Source organism: Telmatherina bonti (assembly GCF_933228915.1).
Source record: "Telmatherina bonti genome assembly, chromosome: 3".
Classification (NCBI taxonomy): domain Eukaryota; kingdom Metazoa; phylum Chordata; class Actinopteri; order Atheriniformes; family Telmatherinidae; genus Telmatherina; species Telmatherina bonti.
The window spans coordinates 36,271,536-36,291,434 of record NC_136621.1 but is presented as its reverse complement, the minus strand read 5'-3'; the positions used below and the strand labels follow the sequence as shown (position 1 = coordinate 36,291,434).

The 19,899-nt window shown below is 39.4% G+C and overlaps 2 protein-coding genes across 2 annotated transcripts; both read right to left on the bottom strand.

The window, feature by feature from the left end:
* Positions 1-2,705: 2,705 nt before the first annotated feature.
* rnaseh2a (ribonuclease H2, subunit A) lies at positions 2,706-7,904 on the bottom strand. The gene is made up of 9 exons (XM_079264938.1): positions 7,863-7,904; positions 7,418-7,552; positions 6,649-6,720; positions 6,395-6,521; positions 6,225-6,312; positions 5,795-5,932; positions 4,894-4,981; positions 4,061-4,184; positions 2,706-3,049 (listed from the first exon to the last, which is right to left on the bottom strand). Exons 2-9 carry the CDS (start codon positions 7,542-7,544, stop codon positions 2,890-2,892), a joined length of 924 nt encoding a protein of 307 aa, XP_079121064.1. The 5' UTR covers positions 7,545-7,552; positions 7,863-7,904; the 3' UTR covers positions 2,706-2,889.
* A 3,134-nt stretch (positions 7,905-11,038) lies between these two features.
* On the bottom strand, positions 11,039-15,047 carry LOC306774945 (transcription factor SOX-10-like). Its single transcript, XM_079265139.1, has 4 exons — positions 14,937-15,047; positions 13,919-14,587; positions 13,291-13,559; positions 11,039-13,118 (listed from the first exon to the last, which is right to left on the bottom strand). Exons 2-4 carry the CDS (start codon positions 14,353-14,355, stop codon positions 12,328-12,330), a joined length of 1,497 nt encoding a protein of 498 aa, XP_079121265.1. The 5' UTR covers positions 14,356-14,587; positions 14,937-15,047; the 3' UTR covers positions 11,039-12,327.
* Positions 15,048-19,899: the final 4,852 nt, after the last annotated feature.

Sequence of the window (19,899 nt, the reverse complement as noted above, 5' to 3'; positions counted from 1 at the left end):
TTCTGGCTTTCACTTAATGTCAACGGGGAACGTTTGAGGTATTTATTTATGTGTCAAACCTGTCATATTCAATTCATCAATCTCTATTTATAAAGCTCTTTTCATACAATAAAAATGTAGCAAAAAGGGCTTTATGTGAAAAGCAAAATAAAGATAAAAATAACAATCTCACACATCATATACTGCAGATCAAGAGCCCATGAAACCCACATACATCTCAGCACAGCACCACCTATATATGTAAAATCATGTCTCAAAAGGCGCCGTCCTGACCCCATTAACTGGATCAGGAAGCTAAGACACTTATTATAAATTAAAAGATGTCAAGATTAAATAAAAATAAGAGAATAAAAACGTCAAACACAAAACTAAAGATAAATATTTGAAAAAAAGCAACAATAAAAAACAAATAAAACATTAAGATGAGACACAAATTTAAAAGAATAAAATCGCCAAACATAAAAACAAAGATAAATTAAAATAATAATAATAATAATAATAATAATAATAATAATAAAAAATAAATTAAATTTAAAATAAAATAGGATGACAACAATTATAGATGTGTTTGCTGTTTCAAAAGCAAAGTTCACACGATGTCCTGAATCCCAGTTCATTCACATGGACAGGATGATCTAATACTATTACTTCAGCCGGTAGTAAGCTGAGATAGATTACAACCTCAACGACTGCAGGTCTAGGTTAACGGTTTAATCCCATTGACGCAGTAGGAAACCAGGATCCTGAGAGGAACAAGAAGAAAAGCCTGGAAGGTTATAAATGGACAAAGGAAAAGGGATCAGAAAGTAATCAGACGGGACATAATCAGTCCAGGTCTGGAAAGTGTCAAGACGAAGAGATCCAGTCACCTTCTGCTGAAGCTGCTGCACACACTCTCCTCCTGATCCCAGACTCGCCTTCAGTTTTCTGACAGCCTTGCACCATCGAGGACGATGGACCCTGCAGCACAAGCGCTGACTGCCAACGCACCCCTGGACAGAATGACTTTCAGGAAAGTCCTGCGAGCTTCCCCCAGAGGAGCCTCATCTCATTTTGTGGGGACTTCTATCATGATCCTGTCCTCATTTGCTGTCTCCACTTTGGCTATGAACTGTGGGAAGAAGATCCAGGAGTCCAGACACAAACTTAACCAGAACTAACAGCAGATGAACATGCCTTGTAGCAGGATTTGTTATGAAGTCCAACAAGAAGATGTTTTCATCATGAAATGATGGAAGACGCCGCTCTTAAACAGCTCTGTTCTTGATGAAAGATGAAATGTTTTGTCTTTTGTGCAAAGTGTCTTCAAGTTCTGGAGAAAAAAACCAAAGGAGACAAAGGAGGAACAAGAGCGGCATCAGTGATGGGAGAAGAGCTGATGTCCAGATAACAAACATAAAGAAGCTTTGTTAGGTCACACTTTGGCATGTAAGAAAAAAACCATGAAACCTCATACTCCTTTTACCTCACATCCGTTGTATTAGTCTCATTAAGTCATATCATGTATTTTATTCAGAAAATCTGTGTTGTCCTGAAATTGATGCAAGAATCTGTTCTGGTAATTTATTATAAAGAAATAGAAAAGATTCCTAAAAGAAAAGTTGTTTAGTTCCAGCAGCTCATAGATGGTGGTTCAGTCGGGGTTTTCTTTCCTAAAAATAGTGAAAAGACCAAAATGTGCACTTTTATCTAGAAAGCATTCACTGCTAGAAAAAAAGTAACCAGACCGAGTCCTCATTAACCAGACCAGACGTGGTTTTGCTATTGGTACTATCATCCGATTCCATAAAGAAAGCTGCTTTCTGAGACCAAAGTTAGAGTTTAAAGAGAACAATGTGAGCCAACATGTCAGTGAGTAGAAGTGCATAACAAAGAGGGTTAATTTTGTTGCTTTAAATTTCCTACTGACTAGTCTGGAAGCCTCCCTGGTGAGGTGTTTCAGGGACATGGCACGGGGAGGAGACCCCAGGGAAGACCCAGGACACATTGGAGGGACTTTGTTCCTCGTCTGGCCTGGGAACGCTTTGGATGAGATAGAAGTACCCTGGAAGAAGGGAGTCTAGTCTTCCCCGCTCAGGCAGTTGATCTCATGACCCGACCACAGATAAGATGAAATTTGATGGATGAATTTTTTGCTTTTCAGTCACGTTGAAAGGAGGACCAACATGCAGACCAAAGCTACGCAACAATCTCAGTATTGCAAAAGCCTCCATCCCACTGTGAGGAAGTTGCAGTTCTGAGAAATTATGATTTCACAACTTTAACTTTGTTATTCAGCTGTTTGAACAAAGAACTTTTTACACCCTCCATCCTCAATACAAAATAAAATGTGAAGTGCTGTGGGTGGATAATCTCAGGATTCAAAACAAAAAAAATGTCCCAGAAGAGCTGCCTGATGGATGGAAACGGCTTCAGCTGATGAAGCACACCAGCTCCAGAAAAAACAAACTAGTCATTTTAGTGAATTAAGCCACGTGATGTCCTGTCACTCTACGTTTAAATTCTTTTCAATGTCAAGTATTTTCCTAAAGATATGTTAATATTGTATATGATCTACATGTGCAACTGATCTATTTGTGATTTCATCATGTGTAGCAAGTGTTTCTAATGCCAGTTGTGTTGGTTTATGCAGCTTGTGATAGTGTCGTGTTGCCACTAGAGGGCAGTGTTAGAATAAAAGACTCCAATCATTTTAATCAAGGAGGTCCTGCTTCTGTCCAAAGTTTTAATCATTTAAAATAAAAGAGACTGTTACCAGAAAAATTTTAATTTTAGTTTTATGGATAAAAATAAACAAACAGGACAAACAAGTGAAGTTTTTCATTCAAGTTATCAATGCGAATGTAATATTAAAGTCGGTTAGTTGTATAGGAAAAAGCCCACGGCCGGTCAGAGTGCGTCCAGACTCCTCAGCTTCCGTTCGGTGAAGAAACGGTGCGTCTGGTGGGTCGTGTTTCGGTCATCACCTCCAGCTGAGGCGCTGAAGTAGGACAGCATGGACCTGTTGTTCAGCCGCTGCGCTGCCTTCTCCCCATCCTCATCATCATCCCTGGGAGACAAAGTTAACAAGACTGTTTTTTACACAGCGGTTAAAACTACTTTCTTGTGCTTGAAATTTTCCACAGACATTAAGTGTAACGTGTAAATCAAAGACGTGGTCAGAGACTTATGAAACTATTCATGTCTGAAAACTTACATTTTTCCTCAAAGCCATTTTTAAATTGAACTTTACACAGTTTTCTACTTTCATTATGAGAAATAAAAAGATATTTTTTAAGACCTAAATGAAACTCTAGAAGCCAAATACCTGATAAATATGGAACATGGATGCCAGTGGAAGATTGTGTGGTTACTATTTTACTGTAAAGTTTTGAAAAATCCCCTTCTCCAAAATTATATGAATCTTTGTTTTCATTCGTCCCAGGACTCAGTCTACGGATTCGTTCACATCCAGATAGTCCGCTAGACTCCGTCCGATTGTGGGCTTGGCTCAGCTGTAGGGGGGTGTATCCATGCAGACCGATATCGCGTTCACACTGCACTTTGGTCAAACAAGCCAAACCTTTACAATAACATGCCCTCATTCTCACAAAAGGTAGCGCTGCACTAGAATTTAGCAAAAAAAAAAAAAGAGGACAAGACCTGCGTGAAGAAGAAAACTCTGTTGCAAGTTAAACATGGAGATGAAACTATCGCTGTTTGGGTTTTTATTGTCTCTTATGCGAGTATACTGCAGAAATACACTGCAACAATGGACGCAGTATGAACAACAGACGAGGCAGAGGACCCTTAATGCCATCGCTATGTATTTACCCACAATGCAATGCTACGTCAAATGCAGGAAGTGACTTTTTTTTTTTTTTTTTTTTGGTTCGCTTCAAACCGGTCGAAACCTGCATTTCTAGGCGGACCGAGTCTGGTTCTTTGGTCTGAATCCGAATTAATTTGTCCCGTTCACGTTTCCCCAAACAGAGCGGACTCTCCGGGGAAACGGACTTGGATTCAAATCAAAAAAAGCTGATGTGAATGTGCTCTAATATCAAAGCTGAAGCGTGTTTACCAATGAACAGTCACTGCCTTGCTGTCCATCAGGGTCTGAGCAGTGCTCCAGCTGAATCGGACAAACTGAGGGTAACCGAACACAGGGTCGAGGTACTTCAGCAGCCACGCTTTAGTTTTGGGGTCTGAAAAGAAACAAACGTTGCTTTTCACCATCAGTTCAACTCCAAGCAGTTTCTACATTGATCTGATTTAGGCAGAGTTAAACATCCAGTAAGATCAAAACAAATACAGTTGTGCTCATAAGTATTCATCCCCTTTCATTAAAGAAAAGGCTGAATTTACAACAGTCACTCAAATAACTGAAAATTTGTAAAAATATAATTTAGTAATATAAGACACTGTTTTTTCATTTCATTGAGTTAAAGAAAGAAAACAAACAAACAAATGTGTCCTGGACAAATTAGAGCACTTTTCTGTTGAACAGTGGGACAAAATACCTGTCAACAGGTGCAGAAGTCTGAGAGGAACAGAAAACACCTGACTGGAGCGGAAACATTAAAGGATTGTTCAACTAAATATTAGTTTATGAGTGATGTAATATGTAATAAATTATCTTATTTGTTTGCTTTTTAAAAAATATTTCTATTGCACCAGAATAAGAAAATAATGTAATGATTTTCATATTTTTTTATTTATTATTACTTAAGTCAATTTCAGCTTATTTTACAGGCAGCTGTTTTTGTCTCTTTAATGAAAGGGTATGAATAAATATGAGCACAACTGTACTTTAACATGCTCAATAAAAGAACAATAATTAAAAATTAAAGTTCATTTAGTACATTTAAAGATGTCTTAATGGGAGGACTATGACTTGACAGAAATTGTTATTACCGTTAGGGTATCCCGAACCATAATCTGCATCCACTTCTCCCAGGTCTTCTGCAAAGTTCCAGCCTTTCACAACACGATCTCTGGCCACCTGAAACCAGCCAAAACAAGCCTGATGTTGGACTGTAAACATAAAGAGGAGAAATATATATATCTGTAACTTTACTACAGCCAGGAAGTTTGAACATAGGAGGAACTGACAGCGGCTATCCGGGACAACAGCCTGTTTTATAAGTTGTGAAGCATCAACGTGACGACGGCTGCAAACGAAACACATTGCAGGATGTGTCGTGTTTAATGCGGCTGTTCTTGTTGGTGAATAACAAACATGTGAAAAAGATTTAGTTGCATGAACAAACAATGGAGCCGAGGCTTCAATCCACGCTGCTTGTTCAGGACACACACACTCACACTGATGAAGTTCAGGTTAGTTTGTCTCCGTCCTTTTTTGTCAGAAAGCTGAGAAAGAGCGAGTTTGTAAAGCTCCATCAATGTAAACACACGCAACAGTTTCCTCCGCTGCTGAGAAACTAACTGTACTTTCATAAACTGCAAGTGCAAATTTATTTACTGTTTTATTTTAATGCCAACAGAGTTTACTGCCACTAAATCCTGCTAATCATTTTAGTTTTTTAAAATAAACCTACTCAAGAGAAAATAAAGAGAAAAAATGAAGTTCATATAAAGTTGCATTAACACCAACTTCTGACAACCAATTAAGATCTTCATGTCCACAAAACACACCAAAAGACACCAAAACATCTTTAACCAGTTAAAATGTTCTCAGTTGCCTGACACCAAATTTATGAAACCCAACGAACATTTGCTTCACCATTCACCCCCTCATGAGATCATCTTCTTTCAGGAAAGATCCAGGGGAGAAACTAAAAAAAGGATGGCTGACCTTTGCACAGATGCTGGCGGCACTGACGATGGGGAAGAGGGAGTCAGCTTTCGGCCTTACAGTAACGTCAATACCTGGAAACTGTTGAGAGAGCTTCTCCTCATACTTATCAGCTGGGCCAACTGTGTCTACATAAACCTGGAGAACACCACAAGGCAGATACGGGGGTGGGGTGAAAAGCAAGAATATTAAATAACACGAGAAATAGATGAGCTTAAAGGAATATAACATTATGTCCTAATTGGAGATGAAAATATAAAAATCTGTTGTCATAAAGTTGCACCACAAGTTGGAGAAAACCACGTGTTGCTCTTTGACTAAGAAATCTGAATAATCAAGAGACTTACAAAGTGCTCTCTATCGATGAAAAGAAACAATCAGACCCAGAATTCAGGTTTTGATGTAAACATTTACATTCAGGGATACAAACCTCCTTCAGCTGTACTCCACTGTCCAAGGCGTGCTGTATTAAACCAATGGCTGTATCGTGTGAAAGGGCATTGAGGTTGTATTTTGTCCTTGAAGCAAAGTCAAAGATTTGGTTAGTGTGTGCAAATCAACATCACAAGCCTTCACATGTGCAAGCTGTATGTGCATTACCTTCGTAACATGCTGGTAGAGATGGTGTTGGGTGAGAGAATCTGCAAGGCCCAGCCTACGTAACTTTTGGCTTCATCTAGTTTTTGGAACAGATTTTCTCTTTCTGGCTCTGACAGGGTCTTTGAATCTGACAAGGGACAAGTTAATACATTTATTACAATTGCAACTATAAAAAAGTAGAAAAATAAACATATTTCCTTTGGTTAAGGGGAAAGAATCATGTCTAGTGAGATCCTTCAGAAAAACAGTGTTACCTGCTACTTTTAGGTCTTTCAAGTCCTCCTTTTTGGAAACTGGACAGAAACATATCCCATACACCATGGGTCCTAGGGGTGGGAAAATCAAATGAAAAAATTGGAAATTGTGATTTTTTTTTTCTTCACAATTTTAAAATGGAGTTATATACTTTTTTTTTGTTGTTGTTGGTTTTAATCTACAAAAATCAGCAATATTGGAGAATTGTGAGAATTGCAATTTAAATCGAATCGGCACCCAAAAAATCTGCATCGAATCAGGACAAAAGCATATTGTCAGATTCACAATAAGAATCAGAAAGATTTTTATTGCCATTGTGTTAGAACAATTCACAGACTAGGGACTTGTTTAGGTGCTAAGGTGTTGAATAATAAAAATAATAATAAAAACAGTGAATAATAACAAAATTAGAAATACAGCTATTTTACAGCTATTTTACAAATAAGGTAAGGCATGCAGAGAAATGAAATTAACATATATACAAACTTTTTAAAAAAAAATATATATATATTTTTTATAAAATATATAATAAAAGTAAAGGTAAAAGTAATTTCGTATGTAGACCTGCAAATACAATACAATACAACTTTATTTATAAGGCACTTTAAAAACAAAAATGTTGACCAAAGCGCCACATTGTGGGGGGTTAAAATATGAACAGTAGCATCCCTCACAGCCCTAATGGACCCTGTATAAAACACAAATGCACTGTGACTATGCATGCATACATAATTATATCATTTACAGATGTAATTTTAGCCAGCATACCCAACACAGGCCCCCTGCCTGCCTCATCCACACCCAGACAGCAGTCCTCCGTCCTGCAGACATCAGGGATCTGAGAGGCCAGCAGGCAGCTGACAGAGTTGTCAGTTTCAAATGGGCCGAGGTCCATACTGGAAGCTGGAAAGAAAACATGCATCTTTGTGGTGTTTGTTGTGAGGTTTTCAAGTTGTTTAAGTAGTCTGCATTTAGGGTTTTTTTTTTTTTTTTTTTTCACGCTTAAAACGTAATCAACTGTTAGCTCAATGCTACATGGTGCTTCACGCTACTAAGACGAACCTTTGGAAAAATGATAAAAATTCAGATATTAAATTTTATTTTCTTTAGATTAACTGGCTCCCAGATAAAACCAGAGTTTTAAGCAATTACATACATCTTTAACAAAAAAAAAAAAACAAAAAAAAAACCAAAAAACAAAGCTTATTTTTACCTGTTTGTTTCCCTCTATAGCAGATTTGGCGCCGCGGAAGCGACGTCACCTTTCAGCTTTTTTCTTCTTCTTCTTCTTCTTCTTCTTCTTCTTTAATTTCAAACGAAGTGTCACCACCATCTGTTCTGGAGGCTGGACTTAAATGCCATAAGGGTGAAACCAGCTCTTTGCTGTTACTCAGCCAGTTCATGATTTATTGTTAAAAGTTTCCTCAGGGTGTTAATGAAAGGCTTTATTTTTATTTTAGTACAAAAGAAAAATGTTTACAAAATACAAGTGCCAAATATTCTGTTCTGAGATATTTCTATTTACTTCAACACATGTATGTTCAGCTTTATTCAATACAGCTTTATTTGTATAGCACCACTTTACAACAATGTTGTCACAGGGCACTTTACATACACGAATCAACATAAACACCATTTCAAGCCATCTGAGTAACTGAGTCCACCGGACGCCCATTCAGTAACTCGCATTGAGTAATGACTTCAATCCAATCCCTCATCCTGAGCATGCACAAGGCGACAGTGGGAAGGAAAAAACTCCCCGTTAACTGTCAGAAAACCTCTGGTGGAACACGGCTCAGGGAAGGCAGCCATCTGCCCACCTGTATGTGTTCTTTGTAGCCAGATTTATTGTAAATTTTATGGTTTTACATAGCAAGATGCTTCAAATTCAATGATCATCCCCAAGCTATAGAATAACCTTGGATGAACAACAAAACATACACATAAACAAATGCCATGATGTTCTTTCTTTTAGAATAATAATAATACAATAATAACACAATAATAATGACAATAATAATAATAATAATAATAATAATAATAATAATAATAATAATTATTATTATTATTATTATTGTTATTATGCAAATAAAATAATAATAATAATAATAATAATAATAATAATAATAATAATAATAATAATAATAATAAAAAACTAAGCCAAATGCTGAGGCAGTGTGAGGAAAAATAAATTTTCTATTTTCTTCTTCAGTTTTTCAAGGAGGAAAGACATCAGCACAGAGGTTGTAGAAGAATTTGTTGCTGCTCATCATTCTGAAAGGTTCCAAGAATACAAACAAATAAATATGTTTTATAGCCTCTGCATTCCTCAATTTAAATGTTAAACTTAATGACAGTGCAACCATGAAAAGGAATTAACATGTATGGCTGGTTTGGAAGTGTTGCCAACTTTTTATATTTAAAAAGTTCATTGCATTTGCTTTGAAAAGTTGCATCTAAACAAACCACAAAATGAGCCAAAGTGCAGATGTTTTGGCCATGACGCACAGTGGCACATTTGGCAAAAGGCAAATGTAGCATACCAAAACAAACACCTCATTCAAATGGTTGAGCGTGGTGGTGGAGGGCTGTTGATTTGGCTTCACAGTCACTGAGATGAACATGAACTCCTCTGTATTCTGGAGTTAAATGTAAAGCCATCTGTTTGGCAGCTGAATCTTAGCTTAAACTGCACCATGCAACTGGACAATAATCCAGTGCACAGAATCACAACTACAACAGAGACTGAAAAAGAATCAAAGTGCTGCAGTGACCAAGTCAAAGCTAGACAAAGCAATGATTAAGCAAATGCCTGCAAACCTCAATGAACTGAAGCAACTTAACACAAGATTTTACAGAAAATGACATCTTATTGCAACTAAAGGTGAATCTACAACGGATTATAGTGTTTCGTGTGTTTTTTATTTTATTTCTACATATTAGTAAAATAACTTTCTGTGCTAACTTGTATAACTAATATTTTTATGTGTCTGTAGCTGAAACTTTTACAAATCAAACAATCAACAAATAAAGTAAGGAATTAAATTCATAGCCAAAGTATTCTGTTGTGGGTCTCAGAGTAAAGATAAGTGATATACGCTCAAATAAAACCCTTTTCCTTTTTAAATGGATTAAAGTTAAATGTAATATAGTTCATGTAAGTTTTAGCCCCTTAGTAACAATTTTTACTAATATAATACTGACTATATATTTAATCCTATTATTTAAGACAAATAGTCCAGGTTTGATTATTCAGGATCAATGAAGGAACATGAAAAGCTTTTTTAAGAAACTTAAATTACATTCTTTTTTAGTTATGAAAAAGTATGAAAAAATTGATTTTCTGAAGGTTTGAGCTATTTGAATTAATTTGATATATTCATTTTTGGCCAATAATCCACACCCTCCATTCTTCTGACAACTTTTAACAATTAACCTTTGAGCGATTTAAGTTTTCAGACTGAATTTAATCTTTTTTTTTTTCTTTGTTTTGCTCAGAATGAACAACTTTCTTTGTGGTAAGACAGCTCCTCATTATGTTTAAAATTAGTTTCAGCTTTTATTTGTACTCTTCATCTCTCTATTTGGCTTTCATCCAGTCCAGTCGTGCTGAACTACTCAACCCTATTGCACCTTTACTTGCATAAATACATGCATGTAACACATTTACAGATCACTGATCCCTTTTCACACTTCTCCCTGTCATATGTTACGCTTCTTCATCACTGTGCAGTGTCAATTACTGGTTTGCAGAGCTGCAGCTTTTCTGTTTGCAGAAATCCTAAAAAAAATGCATGTGATAAACTTGACATTTTGGGTTTTGGATGCGCTTTTAAAGGGTCCAAACTGCAGCTGAATATGGCAGAAGGGAGGGAACCTCAGGTGGAGAAGAGAGGGCAGAGTGAGAGGAAAGCCATGTACAAAAGTCCAAGTGTACGCCGGTCACTGAGCTGAAATTGGCCTTGCCTCTGGCTCCTTACACCCTCCCCTTCTTTCTCCTTGTGTCCCTCTCCCTGAGTGAAAGGCTCTCTTTGTCTCTTGCAGTAACACGCAGTCCCCAGCCGATTAAATGTGGGGAATTAGTAGTCAATTTTAGCCTACACCACACACACAAACACACTAAACAGCTTAGGCTGGTGGGGCTCTGATTGTGTTGTTGTTACAGTTCACACGTCAGCACCGTGTTTTTAATATTTCTTTTCACCCTTCACTCACTTACCGCTCCATGTCTGGTTTCTCCACCACTGAATAAGTCACACTTTTTTTTTTTTTTTTATAAATAAATTGATTTAATAGATGACAACAATAATATTTCAACATTGCTTTTCTTGTAAGGAAGCAAAATACTCAAGTGAATGTGTAGCAAACACTTTACAAAACTATCCAGAATTATACAAAATGAAAAAAAAAAAAAAAGAAAAAAAAAAAAAAAAAAAGCAAAGACGTGACACACAACACATTATTACTTACATAAACACAACTACATGGCAAAAGGGTCAGTATAAAAGTAAAAGAAGAGTGTGTCATGTCATGAAGGTGAAGTTGTGGTAATGACCATTATTCACATTGATAAAAAGGGAGAGGGGTGCAGCAAAGGAGGAAACTAAACATGAAGGCCTGCTTTTAGCCTACATGCAGAACATTTGTACACGTGATTCTAATCCTTAAGCAGGACCCAAACCAGGCCAATTATCTCAAAAGATTTGGTAGAGACTTATAGATTTTCAGCTCAGTTATGAGATAAATCAAAGGAAATTTAGAAACATTTTCGGCACTTAGAAGAAAAACATTAAAGTGGAAGTTTACTGCGCTGAAATTCACTTTCTTTAATTAGGAATCTGGGGTTGCACGTCTCCTTTGCTGCTGCCACAAAACAAACAGAGTTGAGGTAAATGTCCAAGACTGAGATATAAGTTAAGATACACCTTTTAAGAGCTCTCTTTCCCTCTCTTTTTCCTATTTTTCCCCTTAAAATGCTTATTTGTTTAGTTTAGATATGGCGCCGTCAAGGAAAAACAGAAAGTTGTGCTATCTACAGAGAAAAGAAGAAAAAGTTGCAGCTATCCTTTTCTGAAAAAACAACCTCGGGGATCATCTGAAATGAACAAAAAAAAAAACCCAAACTTTCCCCCAAAGCAGTGGTGCAGATGTGTAATATCAAATCAGACACGATAAAGTCACCCCCTAACATATCAACAATAAACTTACTACTCATATAAAATAACACATAAACATCAAATAATCCTTTAGTTTGGTTAATAAACTCTGATAATGTCAGTTTAAACTCATCACCTCCGGATGTCATCAGAGTCGCTCGTCAATCCACTGCCAGTGTCTCTCGCCCTGCATTGCCTCTCGTTCCGTACACACACATGCTGTACACTCAGAGATTTCGATGGCACACGTATGTTAGCTTTTCATGCTTCTGATTTGGGATGTTGGTCCATGATTCACACTTTGTTCTGTGTTGAGTTTGTTTTTAAACTGTGTTAGGTCCCGTTGGTGCATCTTGCTTTATATTGGCTAAAAAATAGTAAAAACCTCTAATATGGCACAGACACACGCACACACACACACACACACACACACATGTACACAATCACACGCTCTCGTGTTTGTACACACATAGAGATCCACTCGCACACTTCCCATATTTCCCTCTGCTCAGCTGGTCTGCCTCAGGGTCTTGTGAGTGTGGTGTAAACAGGCTGCTCCCAGTGTGTGGGGCTGTGAGAGGGGGCCACGCTGGAGGGGTCTCCTATGGTGGTGTACAGAGGCCTCTGTGTAGGGCCCATGTATGAGAAGGCTGAGTACAGCCCTGGAGCTTGGCTGGAGTGGGCATAGTATGCCCCAGGGGCCTGATGCTCTCCGTACTCAAACTGAGCCCTGGAGGCCAGCGAGGGGAAAGCAGAGCCATAGTGAGGGAGGCTGAGAGGGGTGTAGGTGACATGGGTGCCTGAGGAGGGAGAGGAGGAGGCCTCGGCGTAGTGACTACCAGACGCAGACTCACTCTTGATCTGAGCCTTGGAGGGATCAGAGGAGGACGGAGAAGCCTGAGGCTGCTGCTGCTGCTGCTTGGAGAGCCAGGCGGAGTGCCCGCTGGCAGCAGCCAGGGCGTAGGCATAGGAGGAAGCAGAGGAACCGGCCGAGGGGGGCCCGGCTCCACTCTGGGGGTGGCCGTTCGGAGGGAGGTACTGGTCGAACTCATTGACGTCAAACGGCTCAATGTTGGACATCACCTCGTGGCTGATCTCGCCAATATCCATCGTGACAAAGTCGATGTGGGATTTAGCACTTGATGATGAGGGGCCGCCGGACGCCCCTTCAGCTCCCACCCCAAGGGTTCCCCTGGACCCCCCTGATCCCCCGACCGCTCCTGCTCCCCCCTCCCTCTTGGAGTCTGACAGTTTCCCAGACTGGAGCTCTGTCTTTGGGGTGGTGGGGGGTGTCGGTGGGCTGTGACCCTGACCTGAAGGAGAGAGAAGAAACAACTTTGACATCTTGTACTTTTTCATGTCTTCTTTTAATGGGATTCATTTCTAAAAAAAAAAAAAAAAAAAAAAAAAAAAAAACTCCACCCGGTCCTAATTCCTGACCAAAAACCTGAAAACATGAGGACCCAGAAGCAGCTGTGCACCCACCAGCAGGATGGTGATGATGATGATGATGGTGCAGGTCACCCAGGGGAGACCCAGCCCCACCATTGTGGTCCAGATGTAGACTCTTGTAGTGTGACTGGGAGTGGCTGGCCTCCCCTTCCCCCTGACTGTCGGACTCACTGGAAGGCATCAGTTTGCCGTTTTTGCGTCTCCGGGGCTGGTACTTGTACTCCGGGTAGTCCTTCTTGTGCTGTTTCCTCAGCCTCTCTGCCTCCTCAATGAATGGTCTCTTGTCGTTCTCATTTAGCAGCCTGGAGGAAGGAAAAAAACAAAAAAACAAAAAACAAGACCGGAAAGAGTTTAATAAGCTTTCTGACTAAACATGAAAAAGATTTTTTTTTAAATATCTGTAAATGATTAATTCTATTGCTGGTGATGTATTGCGCAATAGGTAAACAACTGGCCAATTGGCTGGTTTACATCTGACTTCATTTCCTAAAACAACCCAAAAACGACTAATTTAGTGTTGCTAGAATCCCCATCTTGAGAATATAATCTGTTCCCTCTTTTAACAAGTTAATTCATCTGAAAAAAAAAAATCCACGTCTATTACGCACGGACGCAGGAAATGCGCCACGCTTAGCCACAGTGTTATTTTCCTCATACAAACCTCCACAGTTTGCCCAGGGTTTTGCTGAGCTCCGCGTTGTGCAGGTGGGGGTACTGGTCGGCCAGTTTTCTCCTCGCTGCTTGCGCCCACACCATAAAGGCGTTCATGGGCCTCTTCACGTGGGGTTTGGCTTTGTTGCCGTTGTTTACGCGCACGGGCATGGGCACAAGTGTCCAGTCATATCCGTCCAGCACCTGACTCACCGCCTCTCTGATGCCGATTGGGAAGCGATCGTCCTCTTCCTCAGATTTGGCTCTCGGTCTGCTGCCATCGTCGCCATCCGCCACACAGAGCGCGGTCAGCTGCTGCGGCGGCCCGCCCAGGGGGGAGTCCCGGCCGGGTGGCGCTCCGGGCTGCGTCGGGGAGAGCGACTGACCGTCGTCTGAGCCCCCTGGACTCAGCTCCGCCTCGGACAGGCTGTGCTCCTCACCGGACATTTTTATTGTTTGGTTTATAATTAATTAATTATTATCACTTCAAGCGACAAGAAGAGAGTCTTATAATTTAAAGAGGATCGAAACAATCCAAACTCTTATTAAAATTGTTGAAAATAAAAGTCGAAAGTCTCCAAAGTTTATTGATAAAACTTCTCAGGAAAAGCCATAGTGGTGCATAAAAAAGTGCCCAGTCCTCGTCAACGTCGGCTACTTTGCAAAAAGCAGCTTATATCTAAAATAAAAAAATAAGATAAACAACAAATAGATTAGAAAAAAAGCCTAATTAAATTCCATTATTTATAAGGAAAATTTGCTTTTACAAACAAATCTTTTATAAGGGGACATGTTTATGGAGCTAACAGCTTCACTAAAACAGCCAATAATAATTCTGCTCTGGCGAAACAGCCTCATGCAGAAAATAATTACGATTTAAAAAATGATATGAACAACCATAAAAGGAAAATTAAGAGCATAATTACACTGAATATGAATTAAGAAAAAAAATACATGTGTTTTACATGTTGCTATGAAATATCCCCGTTTATGTGAGAAATTTTGTATTATAAAATTACATAACTTACCAATTTTGACGTGCAGTGGTTGAGCATGGGAGTGTGTGTGGCTGAGAGCAGAGCCGATGAATGGCTGCTCTGTGTGGCAACAGCGGAGCTTAAAGAGCGCCTTGTGAGAAGGGCTGGGAGGGAAAAAAAGTGATTGAAAGTGGAAAACATTCCCAAAGAGACAGCATTCCGGTACACAGCCCCCTCCATGCCACGGTGCATTCTGATTGGTCCTGTAATTATCCCGCTGCTCTCTGATTGGACGGGAGCTACGGGCACCGTTAATGTCCTTCTGCCCATCACTGCAACATTTCCAGCAGTGAAGAGGTGAGATTTTTTTTTTTTTTTTTTTACCTCGGAGTGGCTTAAATGACTCGACAGTGCGGCCATTTAGAGGCAGGAGAAGGCCGGCTTTGTCTGACGTGTTAACATGTATCAAACAAATAAACAATCATGGGGAGAGTTATTGCCCCGTGTAAAACGGAACTGAAATAAAGAAATCAATAAATGGAAGAAAAAATTAAAGTTCGCCAAATTTAACGATATTTTACTTGATACAGGAAACTCTAAACATTTGACTTTAATATCAGGGGAAAAAAAACAAGAAAACCTCCCATTTCATTAGAAAAACTTTATTTGTGCTGTATTTTCTCCTAAAAAAAAATGAATTCGCCCTAATAATTTGATCTAAACTCTCACAATGCTTAAAATGATTTGATATTTTACTATAAATTAGAAGAATTTTATTTTTTAAAGCAACATAAACGAGAGGAGGGACAAACTGGGTTATTAAAAATGTTTGAAAATCCTCATTAAGCTGTCACATTTGTACAAATATTTGATCCTTCATTCTTATGAAGCTGCAGCTTTTGGGAACAATGAGGGAACAGGCAGGTTTGAAAGAAACGTGGGGACATTAAAGGCCTCATCAAAGCCAGGTGCAGAGTAAAAAAAAAAACTCCTTTATGTCTCACAGCCAGGCCTGGACACAAACTAACACCAGAGACTCCAAATCGCGCTGTTTTCTCCATTCTTCTGGCTGCAAAAGCGCGCATGATGACCGATTTGTCCACGCTCGCAGGGCCGTGATATAAACCGTTAAAGCGTGCCCTGATGGGAAGCAGTATCTCTCTCTCTCTCTCTCACACACACACACACACACACACACACACACACACACACACACACACACACACACACACACACACAGAGAGAGAGAGAGAGAAAATGAATGCAACAATGACCCCTGTGTGTCCACTGCCTCTAATGTCGGGCCTGACTCTCAGCTTTCTCCCTCTCTCTCCCGCTACTCTCTTTGCTCTCTTTGTCTCCATCTCAGGTGAATTGTAGCCATGTGATCAAACGCCCAAGCCTCTATCCATTAACCCTCCTAAATGAAAAAAATGGGGAACAAAAAGCAGTTTTGTGCTGCAAACATGGAAAAAAAAAATTGATAACAGAGAGCGATGTGTGCGTCTTTCTTCCCTTATGTCCGAGCATAGACACAAGTCGCGCGCACATAAATGCTCGGCGGCGGACGGGACACACGGATCTCCCTCTTTTCCTCCCGCTGCGACACTTTTCTGTCTCTTCACACACTCACCTGGATTTTAGCCTGATGGTGAGGGTGTTGTATCTGGGCGTTAGGGCGCTGTGGTGGTGTGAGGGGGGGTGGTGGTGGTGGTGTTGGAGGGAGGGTAGGGGTGGGGGGGTGACCCACCTGCTGACCCACCTGCTGCACCCCACCAAGCAAACCAGCGGGAGATTCAGCGGAAGGCCTCCGAGGCTTCTGGAGTGAGTTGTGTTTGTTTTGTTGTTTTTTTGTTTTTTTTTTTGTGTGTATGTTTTTGTTTGTTGAGTGAAATGCTGCTGCAGGTTTGGTCGTGCTTTTTTCCCCCTTTCTTTCTTCGTGTTTTTGCAGACTGGGAGGCTACACGGAGTTGTGGTTTCATCAAGAGTGTTTGGTCGATGTGCAAGACCCCCCAGGGGGTCTTTCTATCAGAGAAGTACCGCACGAGGCAATGTTCAGTGATAATTATAAAAAAAATAATTAAACCCAGAAGGTTCACATGTAAGTTGCGCTCATTGGAAGTATAAATTAATTAAAATAATGGTGGTTGTTCTGAATATAACTTAAAACAATTAAATTATAATAATTATTGCTGGTTTTAAAATGGTAGTTTTGGTAATGAAGTTACTTTATTTCGTTCCGTTTTATGTTAAACTCTCTTTTTATGCATAAAAATCAAGCAAAACTTCATTTGTTCTTTTAAAAACTTGCAAAATGTATATAATAATAATAATAATAATAATAATAATAATAATAATAATAATAATAATAATAAACGTATAAATGACATGCTGCAAGTAGCTTAAAATGCTGTTTGAGGTTTGCGTTTTAAAATTGAAAAATGACAAAAACACTGTAGTTTCACGTCATTTTGGCTTAATTTGCAAATATAAAAACTAATCAATAAAAATAGAAATAATAATAATAATAATAAAACTGTTACTAAAATGTTTTCTCTTTGCATTTGTCAGTTCCTTTAAAATAATGTTGTAAATAATATTTTATCATATGACGGTGACTGTGCGTGGGAATATTATGGAAATACTTTAATGAAAATGTTTGTAAGTTTTCTTTTCAACAAGTGGAGAAACTCCAGCGCGCGGCCTTTACAAGGCACGAGCGCACGTTTTTCTCCCCATGTCCACCTTTTGTTTAGGCTGAATTAAACCAGAATTAAGCAACATTGTCAGACTGAATATGTACTTTGTTTGATGTATAAACTAAAGAAAAACTTTTCCGTCTTCTGCTTTGTTAGAATTTCTCCTTCTTGTTTTCTTTGGACACCGGAAAGCTGCTAAAACCACAGAAACCAAACCCAAAATGTATTGAATTCGTTTGGTAAATAGTAGCAAATTATAATTCTGATTAGCAACATGCAGTTTCGTTATTGTAATTTGGCTTCATCTAAATTTGCCGCACGTTTTTAAAAAAAAAATAAATAGCTGGAATAAAAATAAAAAAAAGACAAAAAGATAGTATCCTTAATTTTTCAAATATCATGATTTCACGCATTTATAGTTTATAACACTGTTTGTATTCTGTTACCTGTTAAATTTTTTATCCATTTTGATACGTGAATGAATGATTTCCTGCTTTAAACTGACTGGAAATCTCAGAAATAATCTTAATGGAAATAGGAAAGTAGTGGTTTAATAAAGAGAGACAGTTTTCTCTTTCTTTCTATCATCATTTACTTGAACCTTTCGTTCTTTGACATTAACAGCTGAAACTTTCATATCAGATTTAAGGCGGTGTTCCTGCTTTGTTTATGATGTCTAGATGTGATCTATAGAAAGTTTGTATTTTGTTGCTTGAAGATTAACATAAAAGCAGAGTGAATTATTGCAGCTGATCAGTTTTTTATAGCATAAACAACAACCAAGTTCAGGTTTAAAGCTCAGCTCCTGCCTCCTGCACCTGCCTCAGAAACATCAGCACAGCTGCAGTCAAAAAACAACCAGAAGAAGAGAAATTCTCCCGTATTTGCTTGATTTTTCTGAAAATCAGCCATACATTTTCCGTGTCCTGTGTGAAAGCATCATGGGCCTCAGGGGCAGCTGTAACTTGTTAGAAAATAGAGCTCACATGGTTGTATCAGTCGCTGTGCTAACCTGCCATGTGACTGCAGTAATGGGCCTCTCCATGGCTGCACAGACCACTGTGTCACAAGAGCCTGCTTCCTGTGGCTCCTGGGGGAGAGCGGGGAGAGGATGGGAGGACAAGGTCTCATGATCAGCAGGAAGGTCAGAGATCCTGATCAGCAGAGAGAGGAGGAGGAGGAGGGAGGAATGGGGGGGGGTCAAAGAGTCAGCCTCAGGTGCACACTCTGTCACGCGTAGCTGAGGTTCAAACCCAGCTACCCTGAGATGGATTCCTTTATTTCATTCAAGTTTATCTGTAAAGAGCAGTGAACTTATTAAAGTATTTTACGTAAACACCCGGCATTAAACGCTCATTTTCATTGGTTGTCCCTGGAGGCTGTAAGACGTTTTGATTTGGTAGTTTTAAACATGATCAGGTGGTGGAATTATACAAAGATGGAACAGTGAGAACATCCTTTAACACTGGCCTTAATACTGGCCCACGGGGGAAATTCCTGAAATCTGATGAGAGATGGAGAAAAGAGGAAAACAGACAGATGCCAATGGTGTGAGAGAGAGAGAGAGAGAGAGAGAGAGAGAGAGAGAGTGTGAGAGAGAGGGATGCAGATAAGGAAAGCATGCACAGCGGTCAAATATTCACATGCTGGGTCACATTCTGCATTAAGCTGACGTATAATTGGTGGAAAGCAGTCATTCCCATGTCAATAGGCACATTTGGCTTCAAATGAATGGCGTCATTTGTTCCAAATGATGACAAATTCAACAGAAGGATCTGAATTTATATGTTAGAAATGGCAGAGATTGTCCCGGTCGCCTCAGCTTTCAGCTCACAGCGTTCCAGAGAGGGTTGAAGCAGTCTGTGCAAAATGAATTCATAATTACAAGAGTGCTTCCTGTGCTTGTGTTTGTGGAAAACACGGTAATTCATAAATGTCATTTCCTCCCAGGGCCTGTGCAAAAAAAACCAAAAAAAAACAGTTGAGGTCAGTGCTTTGGGGAATTCCAGCTCTGAAGCTAAACTATCAATAAAACTGAATCTCATGTGACTCGTCTTGTTTCTGGGACCTGTGGAGTCGTCTTCCAGGCTGCTCTCCACCAGAGAGGGAACATCTCTGAGACATCAGGGAGCAAACTCTGCGACTCTGTTGGATCATTTCATGTTCATAGAAAACAGGGGTCACACATCAGGGCTCATCACAGGTCACAAGTTAAGTGTTTTGACCTGCTGTTGAAATGAAATGTGCCTCAAAAATCCAGCTTTTTTTTTAAATCGATGGATTGTTTGGAGGGGAGTAATTCAGTGGCTGCAGGT

Bases quoted from the DNA above. Each gene is read 5' to 3' on its own strand.
- rnaseh2a (XM_079264938.1), bottom strand. From the start codon at position 7,544: ATGGACCTCGGCCCATTTGAAACTGACAACTCTGTCAGCTGCCTGCTG. The intron at 6,522-6,648 runs GTAACACTGTTT...GTCCCTTGTCAG, and splicing joins GAAAGACCTAAAAGTAGCAG to ATTCAAAGACCCTGTCAGAG. The intron at 5,933-6,224 runs GTTTGTATCCCT...GGTGTTCTCCAG, and splicing joins GTGGAGTACAGCTGAAGGAG to GTTTATGTAGACACAGTTGG.
- LOC306774945 (XM_079265139.1), bottom strand. From the start codon at position 14,355: ATGTCCGGTGAGGAGCACAGCCTGTCCGAGGCGGAGCTGAGTCCAGGG. The intron at 13,560-13,918 runs GTTTGTATGAGG...TCCTTCCTCCAG, and splicing joins ACCCTGGGCAAACTGTGGAG to GCTGCTAAATGAGAACGACA. The intron at 13,119-13,290 runs GTGGGTGCACAG...TCTCTCCTTCAG, and splicing joins TCATCATCACCATCCTGCTG to GTCAGGGTCACAGCCCACCG.